This window comes from Eutrigla gurnardus (genome assembly GCF_963514095.1).
Source record: "Eutrigla gurnardus genome assembly, chromosome: 6".
NCBI lineage: Eukaryota > Metazoa > Chordata > Actinopteri > Perciformes > Triglidae > Eutrigla > Eutrigla gurnardus.
Window position 1 is genome coordinate 20,059,123 of NC_139920.1, and position 12,539 is coordinate 20,071,661.

Below are 12,539 nucleotides of genomic sequence, written 5' to 3' on the forward strand. Positions count from 1 at the left end.
AATTAACCAGTGTCCGCTCGGTGGCGGTGCGTCTCAACGATTTGGTATTTAACTGCATAGTAACATGTTTCATATCATTTTAGATGGCTATTTAATTGTTATCTATTTATTATTCTAGTTTATTTTATATTTTTGACTTTTTAAATGTAATAAGTGTACATTTCATATTCTTGTTACTGTTAATGCTGCAGACATCCCCTAACAGGTGTGTCAAACTGATCCAGTAAAGGGCCGCTGTGGCTGCAGGTTTTCATTCCAACCAATCAAGGTGTGAAGGCTAATCATCTAGGTGAATAAGTCGAGTCAGGTGTGTTCTTGCTTGGTTGGAATGAAAACCTGCAGCCACAGCGGCCCTTTACTGGATCAGTTTGACACACCTGCCCTAGAATAATATATATTTGTATATGTATGCATATTCCTGTCTAGCGCTTTCTTTTTGTATGCCTTCATATTTAAAAAATAATTATATATTTAAAAGTATTATAGTAATTTAATAATATGATTATATAATTGATATTATATTAATAATACAATTATATATTATTATATTCGTCTTAATATTATATTAATATTCTATATTTATATTTCCTTCTCTATACACGAAAAACACTTGACGCATGCGCAGTATGCGAGTTCCGTTCGGCGACTCCATTTACCGTGATGCAGCGAAGCCGGGTTCTCGAGGAAAAACGCGCGTGCGCAGTGTCTCATTTTTCCCCCAGAGTCCAAACTCTTGAACCCGAACCTGAACCTGAACCGTGGACGTCGTCCAGTTATTTCACTAAAGCTAAGCTAAGCTAAACTACGCTAAAGGCCGCGGAGATCATGGCCGCCGGCTCGGAGCCGAGCAGCGTCTCCGGGATCGTGATAGCTGTAGTTTCTAGCTTCATCAACGGCTCGACATTCGTGCTCCATAAAAAGGGGATATTACGCTCCCGGGACAGAGGTAGACATGTTTACATTTCCTAAACGGCATCGTGGGTTTATTTACGCCCGTCTGTGGAGCTCAGTGACCCGGATGTTAGACAGGAAGCCCCATCTTCAGTGTAGTCCCTGGACTGTGACTGTGTGTGTGTGTGTGTGTGTGTGTGTGTGTGATTTATTTTTTAAAAGATGAGTTATTGGACTCCATATGAGTAACATCATCCACTAACCTACTTCCTGTTGTCTCCAGGAGGCTCATACCTCACAGATGCGGTGTGGTGGGGAGGCACCCTGTCCAGTGAGTATTGCGCCATCTATCCACAGAACATTTAATAAACTGATGGACAGTATCTGTAATTAAATTCTTATATCTACAATCACATTTTTGATATCTAGAATGAACATTCTGGTTATGTCTTATACGGTTACCCATAATTAACATTGTGATGAGTAAGAATGACATTTCAGATATCTACAATTAGAATTATGAATACTCATAAATGTACTGTGAGTATATTTTAGATATTCATAAGTATAGTATTTTCTTCCTATAGAATTTTATTCTTATTATATTATTTCAAGATATCTAAAATTTCACATGGATGTTAAACATTCTGTCGTGTGTTTGTCTTGTCAGTGATTGTGGGTCAGATCGGGAACTTCCTAGCGTACAATGTGGCTCCGGCGGTCGTGGTGACGCCACTCGGGGCCCTGGGGGTCCTGTTTGGGTGAGTCCTTTAGCATTTAGCTTGACTCAAGTCACACACAGCAACACGCTGATTCTGCGATCAATTTTAATTGCAATGCATTTTAATCTTCTTTTTTTTTTCGGCTAGAGCGCCGTTCAAGCCTTTTATTATTTTATACAGACAGTGTGGAAACAGGGAGAGAGAGGGAGAAGACATTGCGGAAAACTGATCCCGGGCCCCATTTTAATAATTTTTAATTAATTAATTAATTTTAGAGGAGATTTAAAAATATCGCGCTATAACCTAAACATATTGGATATTATTTATAGGCCATATTGCCCAGCCCTAGTGTGGCGCTGGTTTTGCTTGATGCTGGTCCTGTGTGATCCTGGTCCTGCAGGGCGGTGCTGGCCTCGTGGATCCTGAAGGAGAACCTGAACCTGGTGGGGAAGCTGGGCTGCGTGTTGTGCTGCTGCGGCTCCATCGTGCTCCTCATCCATGCCCCCAAAGCCGAAGCTGTGACCTCCAGACTGGAGCTGGAGGAGAGATTGTGGGACCCAGGTAAGTCCAGAACCACTACAGACCAGCTCCTCTACTTCTACTGATCCAACCAAACATTTGAACATCAAATAACAATGTCCTTCCTCCTCCCCCTCCTCCTCCTCCTCCAGTGTTTGTGACGTACACCGTCTCCGTGCTCCTCCTCCTGGTCGTCCTGATCGGGTGGATCGCTCCGGCTCACGGCTCCTCCAACCTCCTGGTCTACGTCTCCATCTGCTCCCTGTTGGGAAGCTTCACGGTGCCGAGCAGTAAAGGTCTGGGTCTGGTGGCCCCGGAGGTCCTTGGTTCGGGCCCACGGAGCGGCCGGGCGCTGGCCCTCTTCCTGGCCCTGCTGGCCACGCTGGCCGTCAGTGTGCTCGTCCAGTTCTTCTTCATCAACAAGGCGTTGGAGCGCTTCAGCTCCCACGTGTTCGAGGCCGTGTACTACGTGGCGTTCACCGGCGTGGTGCTGCTGGCCTCGGCGCTCCTCTTCAGGGAGTGGACGGAGCTCACGGCGGCCGACGGCCTCGCCCTGCTGTGTGGTCTGACCACGGTGAGCATCGGGGTCGTCCTGCTGCGCATCTCCCAGGAGGCTGTGATCACCTGGAGGAAGAAGAGGGACTGATGGACTCCTGACTCATACCTCCGAGTCTTAACCATGTATTTATAACTCCGTTATTTGTGTTTATCTTCAGGCATCTGTGTATTTTTATTAACAGATACAGAGAGGTTAAAACAAATATACATAACGCACTACACTCGCTCATTTCCATTTTACATGTTGTTTTCTGTAAATGCCCTTCCATAGTAGTAAGTAAATAAAGTATTTATCTACATAAATATATATTTAAATGTATTTTTGCCTTCTAATACATATTTATAATAAAAAGTTTAATTCTCCCCTCACTCTGGTTGTTATGACACTATTATTAATAATGTTCAGGACTGAATAAACTTGAGATAATTTGTTTTGTTTATTTTTTTAAATACATTGAAAAGAATCTGGGGATAAAGTATTCATATTTTATATATAGGAATCATCTATAAATACATTAAAGAGTACAAGAGTTTTAATACTTTTTTCCATAAATTTGAGAGATTTTAGATCATTCTGGATTTCTATGTGCAAAATTATGAATTTGGGGACAGTTTGTGTGACCTTACATCTGTGCAAATAAAATGGACCGTATAATATCAAGTTAACAACAGATTCAATATTATATGCGTCATGTTCAAAATACCAAATTACATTCTACATTCAAACCTGATATTTCAAAATACAGGAAGTGACATTCTAGTCCAAATAGAGCAGAATGTAAACAAGTATAGAATACATGTGTCACAGATGCTGGTTCATTGTAAATAAACTCAATACTTTAAACACAGACGCTGACTTGTAAGTTTGTGCTTTCATGACGTCACAATGACACGCCACAATCGTTACAATAAAGCCCTCATAATAAATAGCCTACTATAAAGAGTGGACTTGGGACTCTTCCATCCATCGCGCCATACCGGACTTCAGCCTCCGCGGTGGGGGGGAGGGCACCTCCAGCTCCCGTGATAAGCAGCAGAGTGCGGCAGGCAGACGTGACGCGGAGCTGCTGCTGGCCGGTGATGATGACGCAGGGAGCGGTAGCTACGTGATGGTTAGCCGCGGAGCCCGGAAGTAGGCTAGCTGTTAGCTAACCTCCAGCTGTGTTAGCTACCACTTTGTGCCCGTCGGGGAGAGCAGCAGCCAGCCAGCCGGACAGGTATATTAAACTCTCTTTATGACGTCTCGAAGCCAGTAGGCGAACCGACATTAAAACTATTCTGAATTATTAATGCTAACCGACTTAGCTAGCCAGCTAGTTAGCCGTCGAGCTTACGGAAGCTAACGTGGCTGACGAGGAGAACACTCGCACAATTTGAAATGCTGGTAAAGTGAGTTCAAATGTGACGCCGCGGCTCCACCACGGTGCCGTTGGTACTGGACTAGGAGGCTCGCATGTACCGGTCGGGTGGTCGGTGGACTGGGAGGCTGCTGCTGGTTTACAGGAGGTTTCCCAGCAGCACCAGTCCACCAGGGAGGAAGCCTCGAAGCTACGAAACTCCTGATCCGTTAAGATACCAGAGCTGCTATTTATTAGAGAGCACCTCACCCTAGTCTTTAACTACTATTAACTATATATATATATATATACACATACACACACTACAAGCCTGAAACTTCCCACAGAAAGTCAACATCTTATCTGATCAAATGGAATTTATTGTCTTTACTTCCTCGTGTTCTCTAACTCATTCCTTTTTTATTGATGTATTTTCTTTTGTGCAGCACTTTGTAAAATTAGTTTAAATACAAAGTGCTATGCAGATCATTGATATTAATTAAACACATTTGAATTATTAAAATTATCTTTTTATTATTATTTCATCATCTCTAATAATTGACTAAACATCTTATCTGATCAAATGGAATTTATTGCCTTTACTTCCTCGTGTTCTAACTTATTCCTTATTTATTATCTTTTGTGCGGCACTTTGTAAAATGATTAAGTGCTATAAAAATACACTTAACTTATTATATACTAACATTTTAATCTTATTTTTGTATTTTATTATGTATCTGAACATTATTTTTCCATCTTTTCATCTAATCTACTTGTTGTCTTTACTTCCTCTGTGCTCCCGTTCTTTGCCCTTTTTTTTTCTTATTTTATTAACCTTATTTTCTTCCGTGCAGCACTTTGTAAAACTATTTTTAACAAGTGCTATACAGATCATTTATATAATATTATTATCAACTAAATTAAAATGTTTTCTTTAAAAATGTTATTAATCGTAAATGTTATTTTGCCTCGTTTCCTCTCTTTAGCCCCTTTTCCCCTTTTTATTAGCCCTATTTTATTAAGTGCAGCACAAAGCAAAATAGTTCTATTATCTTGTTATGCATTTTATGTTTTCTACTTTAATAAGTATCTGTTTATTTATTAGAGTAAAAGTGTTATTTTCCATCTTTTCATCTAATCTGTTTTATTGTCTTTACTTTTTGTTTCACATTTTTTATTTTTTCTGCCTCGTTTGGTTTTATTTTCTTTAGCGCAGCATTTTGTAAAGTTAAGTAAAATGCCACACACACACACACACGCGTTTATATTATTACCCCGCGGGTGTCCCCTCCCTGTGGAGGAGTTCTGTGTGTCATAACTCAGCTCGGCGGTGTGAGTCCCTCCCTGGATTCCTTTGCCTTGACGGTATAATATTGACATTGCTACTGACTGAATTGCTGTTCTGAGAGCAACCGGTTATTCGCTGGCCGTCAGTCGTATCTGTGTCACCGTGGGAGCAGCTACATGCTCTTAGACGAGCGTCTGATCCTCTGATGGACTCGAACGCATCACGCGGTGGTTTCTGTAGCGTCGTCTGTGGAGACGGTGGGTCGTCGTCGTCCTAGAGACAAACAAACAAACGTTGACGTGCTTAACAGCAGCTGATGATGATGAGGTTTCCTGTCTCCTGTCTCTGCAGGTGTTCGGGCGTCGGGCCACAACTGCACTGTCGGTCAGCACCTGCACTGCTTGGTGGTAAATGTGACAGACGGCGTGAACACATCCAGCCTCGCGATGGGTCAGGACCGAGGGAAGTACGACTTCTACATCGGCCTGGGCTTGGCCATCAGCTCCAGCATCTTCATCGGCGGGAGCTTCATCCTCAAGAAGAAAGGTCTGCTGCGGTTGGCCAGGAAGGGCTCCATGCGGGCAGGTAAACACGTCACGTCGACACCATAGCTACCAAAGTGCAGCGCAGTCAGGTGAGCTGAGGCACTCCCCCGTTACTGCTGCTGTTGCTGCTGTTGAGCAACACGCACGGAGAAGCAGCCAAACCAGTGGGGGCGAACCTTCCTGCTCACTTAACCACACCTGCAACATTCAGGCTTGCTGCATTTCTCTCACTTGAGCAGGTTGTTTATGTGTCAGCAAATATCATTAAACAAATTCCTCAGGGAGAATGTTGGAGAGAGAAAGTCATTATTAATTTTTGGGGGCAATAAATGTATGTGTGTGTATATATATATAATTTATAGTGAATTTATTTGGAGGGAAACAAATCTCCTGAGAGAAATTATTTGGATGTATTATTCTCTCTCTCTCACACACACACACTCACACACTCACACACACACACATTCACACACACACACACACACAGAAACCCATGGACTCTTGTAAACCACACACACACAGAAACCCATGGACTCTTGTAAACGTATCCACGTCTCCTCCTCAGGTCAGGGGGGTCATGCGTATCTGAAGGAGTGGCTCTGGTGGGCTGGTTTACTGTCCAGTAAGTGATGCTCCTTTAAAACCTTGGCTGTTCATTTTAAATGCTGTTACATCAACGTTTGAGCTGCAGATTAAACTGAATAATGTTGACATCTGAATGTTGTTGCAACACAAACCTCAGTCTGAGTTTTAGTCTGTTTCATGCGTCTACCTTCCTCTCTAGTGGGAGCTGGGGAAGGAGCCAACTTTGCAGCGTACGCCTTTGCTCCGGCGACCTTGGTGACCCCACTGGGAGCCCTCAGTGTGCTCGTCAGGTATAGACCCCCCCGTTAAACCTGGTCCCAGTTGATCCTCCTACATGTAAATGGGTTTGTGGACTGAAACCGCCGTGTCATTGCAGCGCGGTGCTGTCGTCGTACTTCCTGTCGGAGCGGTTGAACCTGCACGGGAAGCTGGGCTGCCTGCTCAGCATCCTGGGCTCCACCACCATGGTGATCCACGCCCCGCAGGAGGAGGAGATCAGCAGCCTGGAGCACATGGCCAAGAAGCTGGTCGACCCAGGTAAACACCCAGTGTGGTTTACTCCCTGCTCTGAAGAGCCCTAAAGCATGACTACATGAAAACCAGCTGGTTCCAGATCAGGGTGGTGTCTGTTTTGCATGATTTAAAGGGACAGTTGTGATGTTTGGTTGTATGAGACACTTCTTTGACCTTTCTGACAGAGGTAGTTATCTCTGCTCTCTTCAAAGCCACCAGACTCCATTCACAAAAAAGCAAATTTAACCTCTCAGAACACAGGAGTTTCTGTTCTACTGCTGCCTCCTTCTGTTAGTCAGTTTGCGTTGTTGTGAGACTTTGGTGTTTTAAAGGGTTAATTCAGATTCACCTAAGTCACACAAGATCCTGTGATCTGAGCGGTTAAATTAGTGTTTTAGTGTTTGGTGGCTTTGAAGAGTTTTTCCTGTAGTAATACACTGATTATGGATAAGTACCTCATACAATCCCACTTCATAAAATTTGAACTCTTCCTTTAAGACCAAACAATATATTTTCTATCTTTTTTCCTTAAGGGTTCTTCATCTTTGCAACCCTCGTCATTATCGTGGCCCTCATCTTCATATTTGTCGTGGGGCCCCGTCATGGTCAGACCAACATCCTCGTCTACATCACCATCTGCTCCGTCATCGGGGCGCTCTCCGTGTCCTGCGTGAAGGGCCTTGGCATCGCCATTAAGGAAGCGATCGCCGGGAAGAGCGTGGCGAGGAACCCGCTGGCGTGGATCCTGCTCCTGGGTCTGGTGGCGTGCGTCAGCACCCAGATCAACTACCTGAACAAGGCCCTGGACATATTCAACACCTCGCTGGTGACGCCCATCTACTACGTGTTCTTCACCACGTCGGTGCTCACCTGCTCCGCCATCCTGTTCAAAGAGTGGGGTCACATGGGCACAGACGACGTCATCGGCACCCTCAGCGGCTTCCTCACCATCATCGTGGGGATCTTCCTGCTGCACGCCTTCAAGGACGTCAGCGTCAGCCTGGCCTCCCTCGCCGTGTCCATGCGGAAGGAGGAGCGGGCGTTCCCCGCCGCCAACGGCATGGCGTCCCACTACGACCTGCTGCACAGCGAGTCCACCACGGAGGACCTGGAGGACCGGGAGATGGGTCTGCCTTTCGACAGCGTCTCCCGGAGGAACGGGGCAATGACTTCCTCTCTGGATCATTGAGGAGGATGGTTTTTTGTTTTTTTCCTTTCATCTGCCTACCGACTCACCAACCGTGGTGTTGTCGTGGCAACAATGAGACAATCAGCTGTTCGGAGGAGGGGGGGGGACTTGGACAGACCAGTGGATTGTATTCAATGTTTTAATTTGCCTTACTTTTCTCTCTGGATATGAGACGCTCATATTCACCTGATTACTTCCTCTGTAGCTGTAAATATGAGTTTTTTTAAAAGAATCTTTTGTTATATGTACATGCATATTCATGCACTGACTTCCTTTCTATGAATCAAAAGGTTTTAATATATATATTCTATATGAGATCCTGCTGACACTACATTTAAAAACAAAAAGGACAGTGGCTATGATTTGAGTTTTCGTGATACTTGAAAGTAACAACAGTTTCCGTTGGACGTCATCATTCTGAACTTTTTTTTGTAGCGTTTTCATGAAAAGCTCTGGAGATGAACCGACATGTTTGTTACATATTTATTGAATTAAAATGATTAAAACAACAAGGCACGGTGAATAAATGCTTAACATGTGAGTATGAGCTTTTCCTTTAAAATGTTTAGCATGCACGTTGAATAGAAAACACACGTTTATTCCCCCCCCCCCCCCCCCACATTATAATCTATGTAGCATCTATGTATCTTTGCACCCGAAGACAACCCCACCACTGCAAACCTTAAATATACGTCTGATAAAACTCCTCTCACTCCCAGCGGAGCGTCTGCAAGTACAAAACAAATAGTTCATCCAAAGAAGAGAGAAATATCTATTCATTTCTGATAAGGCACGAGTGAATACAAAAGACAATCTGCTTCCCTACGTTTGATGGTCCGGAGCGACGGACCGGGGAATGCATGGACATGAACGCCGGTCCATGTTGATGATGGCGACGGCGGCGCCTCAGCTGCTGGCGAGGGATTGGTGTATCGGTGGCTGGAAGCAGCGGACGTGTTCCACCGGCATGTTCTCACCGTCGCCGGACTTCAGGTACTTGTTCAGGATGGCGAAGACCTCGTTGTTGATGATTTGGAATTTGCGGATTCTGTCGACCATCTTCTTCAGCGGCTGAACGGAGAAATGGAGGCGTGAACAAAACGATGAACTTGGTCACGTTTCAGTCAACCCGTATTTGAACTTTAGGTTTAATAGGATTAGGATCAATACTACACTTGTATATTGATACAATATTGCCATTAATAATATTGCAATACTATGATGTCTGGATTTCCACTCTTAAAGACAAAAACGTCCCATTAAATAAAAATCATACATTCTATTACATCATTATGTCAAACTGGCATTAAAGGTTTGAAATTCTGAAAATAATTTAATATTTGATCATTATGATCAGGACTGATTGATTTAAAGGTTGAACTCAAATCAGAAAGTCAACTGATAAACAGTATTGTTTGTAGAGTAAAAGTTACCCCAACTACTGAAGAAGAGTCACTTAATGCAGCAACAAGTCTTTTCTTTTCTTTTTTCAAATGTATTATTATTATTATTATATGTATTATGTAGTGATTGAGTTATATGTTGGGACCCCCTCGAAGCCCCACCCCTTCCGGTGTTAGCCCCGCCCCTTCCGGTGTTCCCCATGAGAGCCTCTGTGTAACACAACGTAACGGTATGATGTAAATGTCCAGTTTGATGATGCGCCGCATATAAACCGTGTCTCGTGGTCGCCGGTCCAACTCACCACGCTCTTGATGACCTCGTCCTTGCCGTCGTGCTTCTGCACCTTGAGGAGGTGGTAGCTGAAGTCCAGGATGTCGAAGCGGCGGTGTTGCCCCAGCAGGGCGATGATCATGCAGCCGGCCCAGTGGAGGCCGTCCCCGAAGCACTGCCTGCAAACAGACAGGAAGCGGACCCCGTTAAAGTAAAAGACGACCACGCGTCCTACAGACGGCGGCGGAAAGCTGCCGGCTACTCACTCCACAGTGAACTCGTGGGCGCCCACGGGGATGCAGTACACAAACTGCATGGCGCTCCAGAGCCGGTGGAACTCCACGCACTCGTCCACGTGCATCACGCCGTTGCTCGGCAGCGGGCCGCGCCAGATGGGGTCGTCCAGGAAGCCGCGCACGCGTGTGAGGATGACCTCGAACATGGACAGGCCGCAGCACAGACGCTCCTTGGTCAGAAGGTCACCCTCGCGGGCGATCGCGATTTGCTGGAAGAGGAGCGAAGAGACAGGAAACGCATCACGACACAACGGAGGGCTGTGATGTCAGAGAGGAACTACACCCCAGAGACTCCAGGGTCTCTTTGGGTGTCCAGATGTGGACCTGAATCAACACGAAGAATACTCCGTCGCTGCTGGTTCTAAGGAGAACCCGGCGTGCTGGTCCTACCTGTGGCGTTCCCAGACGTTCTATCAGAGGAACCAGGTGCAGCGCCGTGTACTTGGACTCCAGACGCTTCATCTTGGCATCCAGACGTTCGCCCTCTGCAGGGAGGAAGAGGAGACGGAGGGTTGGGTTCATTGTTATCGGCAGCTGTTTGAGGGAATGATTTAGACGTATTTAAAGGGCCAGTGTGCAGCATTTAGCTTGCTGTATTAGCAGGAATGGAATATAATCATATAATATCCATAACCCTGTTTCATTAGTGTTCAACTAAGAATCCTTGTGTTTTCCTGAGCTTAGAATAACTTTACCATAGCATAAGTACAGAAGCCCAGAACTGACAAACCAAACACCCGAAGGCCACTGTCGTTCTCTACACGCTTGGAAAGGGAGGGGTGAGCGGCTAACTGACCACAAGCCGTCAGTAAATCACTCTGGACCATAGAACTAGACCAGAGTAGAGGGACAGTAACGGTTCTCAGAGGTCAAAAGAGGACACACGTCAGCGGGAACAGCTCTGCGATTTTAATGTGAACATCTGTTCAACTCCCGTTTATTTCTACGTACTGGACCTTTAAATGTAAACACGTACGTGGTTTTAAATTCTTGTCTTTGGCGGAATGAGAAACGTCAGACAATCGGACGTTGGACTTCTTTCTCTCATTCGTGTCTCCAAACAAACCCGAGGTTCTCATGCTCACCTTTGACGTGGACTCTGGGGAGAATGTTCTGGAACGGCGCCGCGTGCAGCAAATCACAGACTTCCTCCTGCGACTGAAACAAAGATGGAGTCAGAGTCAGAAGCACGAAGGCAAAGGTGTGACAGTTAAAGAAGAAGCTGCTCAGGACCGGGAGGACCCGGTGGTCCTGAGACTGAGACTCGTACCAGACTCTGCTCGCTGAGCAGACAGAACAGCATGGCGTTGCCGACCTCCCTCAGGTTCTGGAAGCAGACGGTCTTGAGCTCGGCGTACTCCACGATGTCCTTCAGCTGGTGGTGGAAGAACTCCAGGATGCCTGGAAACAAACACATCTGTCACATCTACAGCAGGGAACCGGTCTCTGTACGGAAGACCCGAGACGAGGGAACCAGTCTCTGTACGGAAGACCCGAGACGAGGGAACCGATCTCTGTACGGAAGAACCGAGACGAGGGAACCGGTCTCTGTACGGAAGACCCGAGACACAGAAACTAACCAGGCAAAGAGACGATAGTGGAGTTAAAACAACAAGTTAATTGTGGTGAATTTCTACTTCCAGGATAATTGTAAATATCATCCATTAATCAAAAAAAAAGTCCTAATCGTTGTTTTGGTAGAGCAGTTTTTTTGTATTTAATTTATATATTATTTACGATCTTCACAACAAAATAAAAACGTGTTCTATCTATGATGAAAATAAATATTTGTTTCGTGACTAAATGTGACGTAAAGTGATCCCATTTTGTTTTAATCATATGTTGATGATTAGCAGGATTATTATTTTTTGGAGGATAATCTTGACATTAAATTATCGTCTCATGTTTAATAGTAATTAATTTGATCAGTTTAAAGTAATGCTTTCATGGCTGTGAGCCGCTGATTGGTCCATTGATCAACCGTCCAATCAGCGGAGGCGGCGTGGTGCTTACCTGGGGAACCGTACTCGTGGCGGGGGAGTCTGCAGATCTTGGGCATCACCTCCATCAGGGTCTTCACGTACTGCATGATGGTCCCCTGAAGCTGCACACAGAAGTCACACATGGATCAGGGCCTCTGATTGGCCGTGATGACATCGGTCTCATGCGGCTTCCCGTCTACTCACCAGGCTCTTCACCACCTTCAGCAGCTCCTCCATCACCACGGCAATGCCCTGGTAGCCCAGCAACCGGCACATCACCTTGATGTGAGGCGGGCCCACGAAGTTCCTGTAGCTGCTGAAGATGCTGCTGTACGCCAGATTCAACGTCTGCAGGAGGAAGAGGAGAGACGGGGGATGACGGACAGAAGGTATTCAAGCTTTCCCATGATGCATCGGGGCAGCAGGAAGCACCCTCTCCT

General features: G+C 45.5%; 2 protein-coding genes across 4 annotated transcripts in view; one reads left to right on the plus strand and one right to left on the minus strand.

The window, feature by feature from the left end:
* Window positions 1–723: 723 nt before the first annotated feature.
* On the plus strand, window positions 724–8,659 carry LOC311015089 (magnesium transporter NIPA2-like). Of its 3 annotated transcripts, XM_084012149.1 has the most exons (9): window positions 724–946; window positions 1,175–1,222; window positions 1,562–1,652; window positions 2,014–2,174; window positions 5,667–5,900; window positions 6,426–6,482; window positions 6,645–6,735; window positions 6,822–6,982; window positions 7,492–8,659. In XM_084012149.1, the coding sequence occupies exons 1-9, from the start codon at window positions 826–828 to the stop codon at window positions 8,145–8,147; spliced, it is 1,620 nt and encodes a 539-aa protein (XP_083868275.1). In that variant the 5' UTR covers window positions 724–825; the 3' UTR covers window positions 8,148–8,659. The 3 variants fall into 3 exon arrangements, with proteins under 3 accessions (XP_083868275.1, XP_083868274.1, XP_083868273.1); XM_084012148.1 differs by lacking the exons at window positions 724–946; window positions 1,175–1,222; window positions 1,562–1,652; window positions 2,014–2,174 and adding an exon at window positions 3,746–3,907; XM_084012147.1 differs by lacking the exons at window positions 724–946; window positions 1,175–1,222; window positions 1,562–1,652; window positions 2,014–2,174 and adding an exon at window positions 5,419–5,572.
* Window positions 8,660–8,766: 107 nt separating this feature from the next.
* cyfip1 (cytoplasmic FMR1 interacting protein 1) overlaps window positions 8,767–12,539 on the minus strand; it is a 30,016-nt gene continuing 26,243 nt past the window's right edge. Inside the window, exons 24-31 of the mRNA XM_084012127.1 lie at window positions 12,304–12,447; window positions 12,131–12,221; window positions 11,388–11,518; window positions 11,203–11,275; window positions 10,508–10,602; window positions 10,088–10,326; window positions 9,853–10,000; window positions 8,767–9,218 (exon numbers count right to left, since the gene is read on the minus strand). Of these exons, the coding sequence (XP_083868253.1) occupies window positions 9,054–9,218; window positions 9,853–10,000; window positions 10,088–10,326; window positions 10,508–10,602; window positions 11,203–11,275; window positions 11,388–11,518; window positions 12,131–12,221; window positions 12,304–12,447 (1,086 nt within the window). The 3' untranslated portion in view covers window positions 8,767–9,053. The remainder of the gene's footprint in view (window positions 9,219–9,852; window positions 10,001–10,087; window positions 10,327–10,507; window positions 10,603–11,202; window positions 11,276–11,387; window positions 11,519–12,130; window positions 12,222–12,303; window positions 12,448–12,539) is intronic.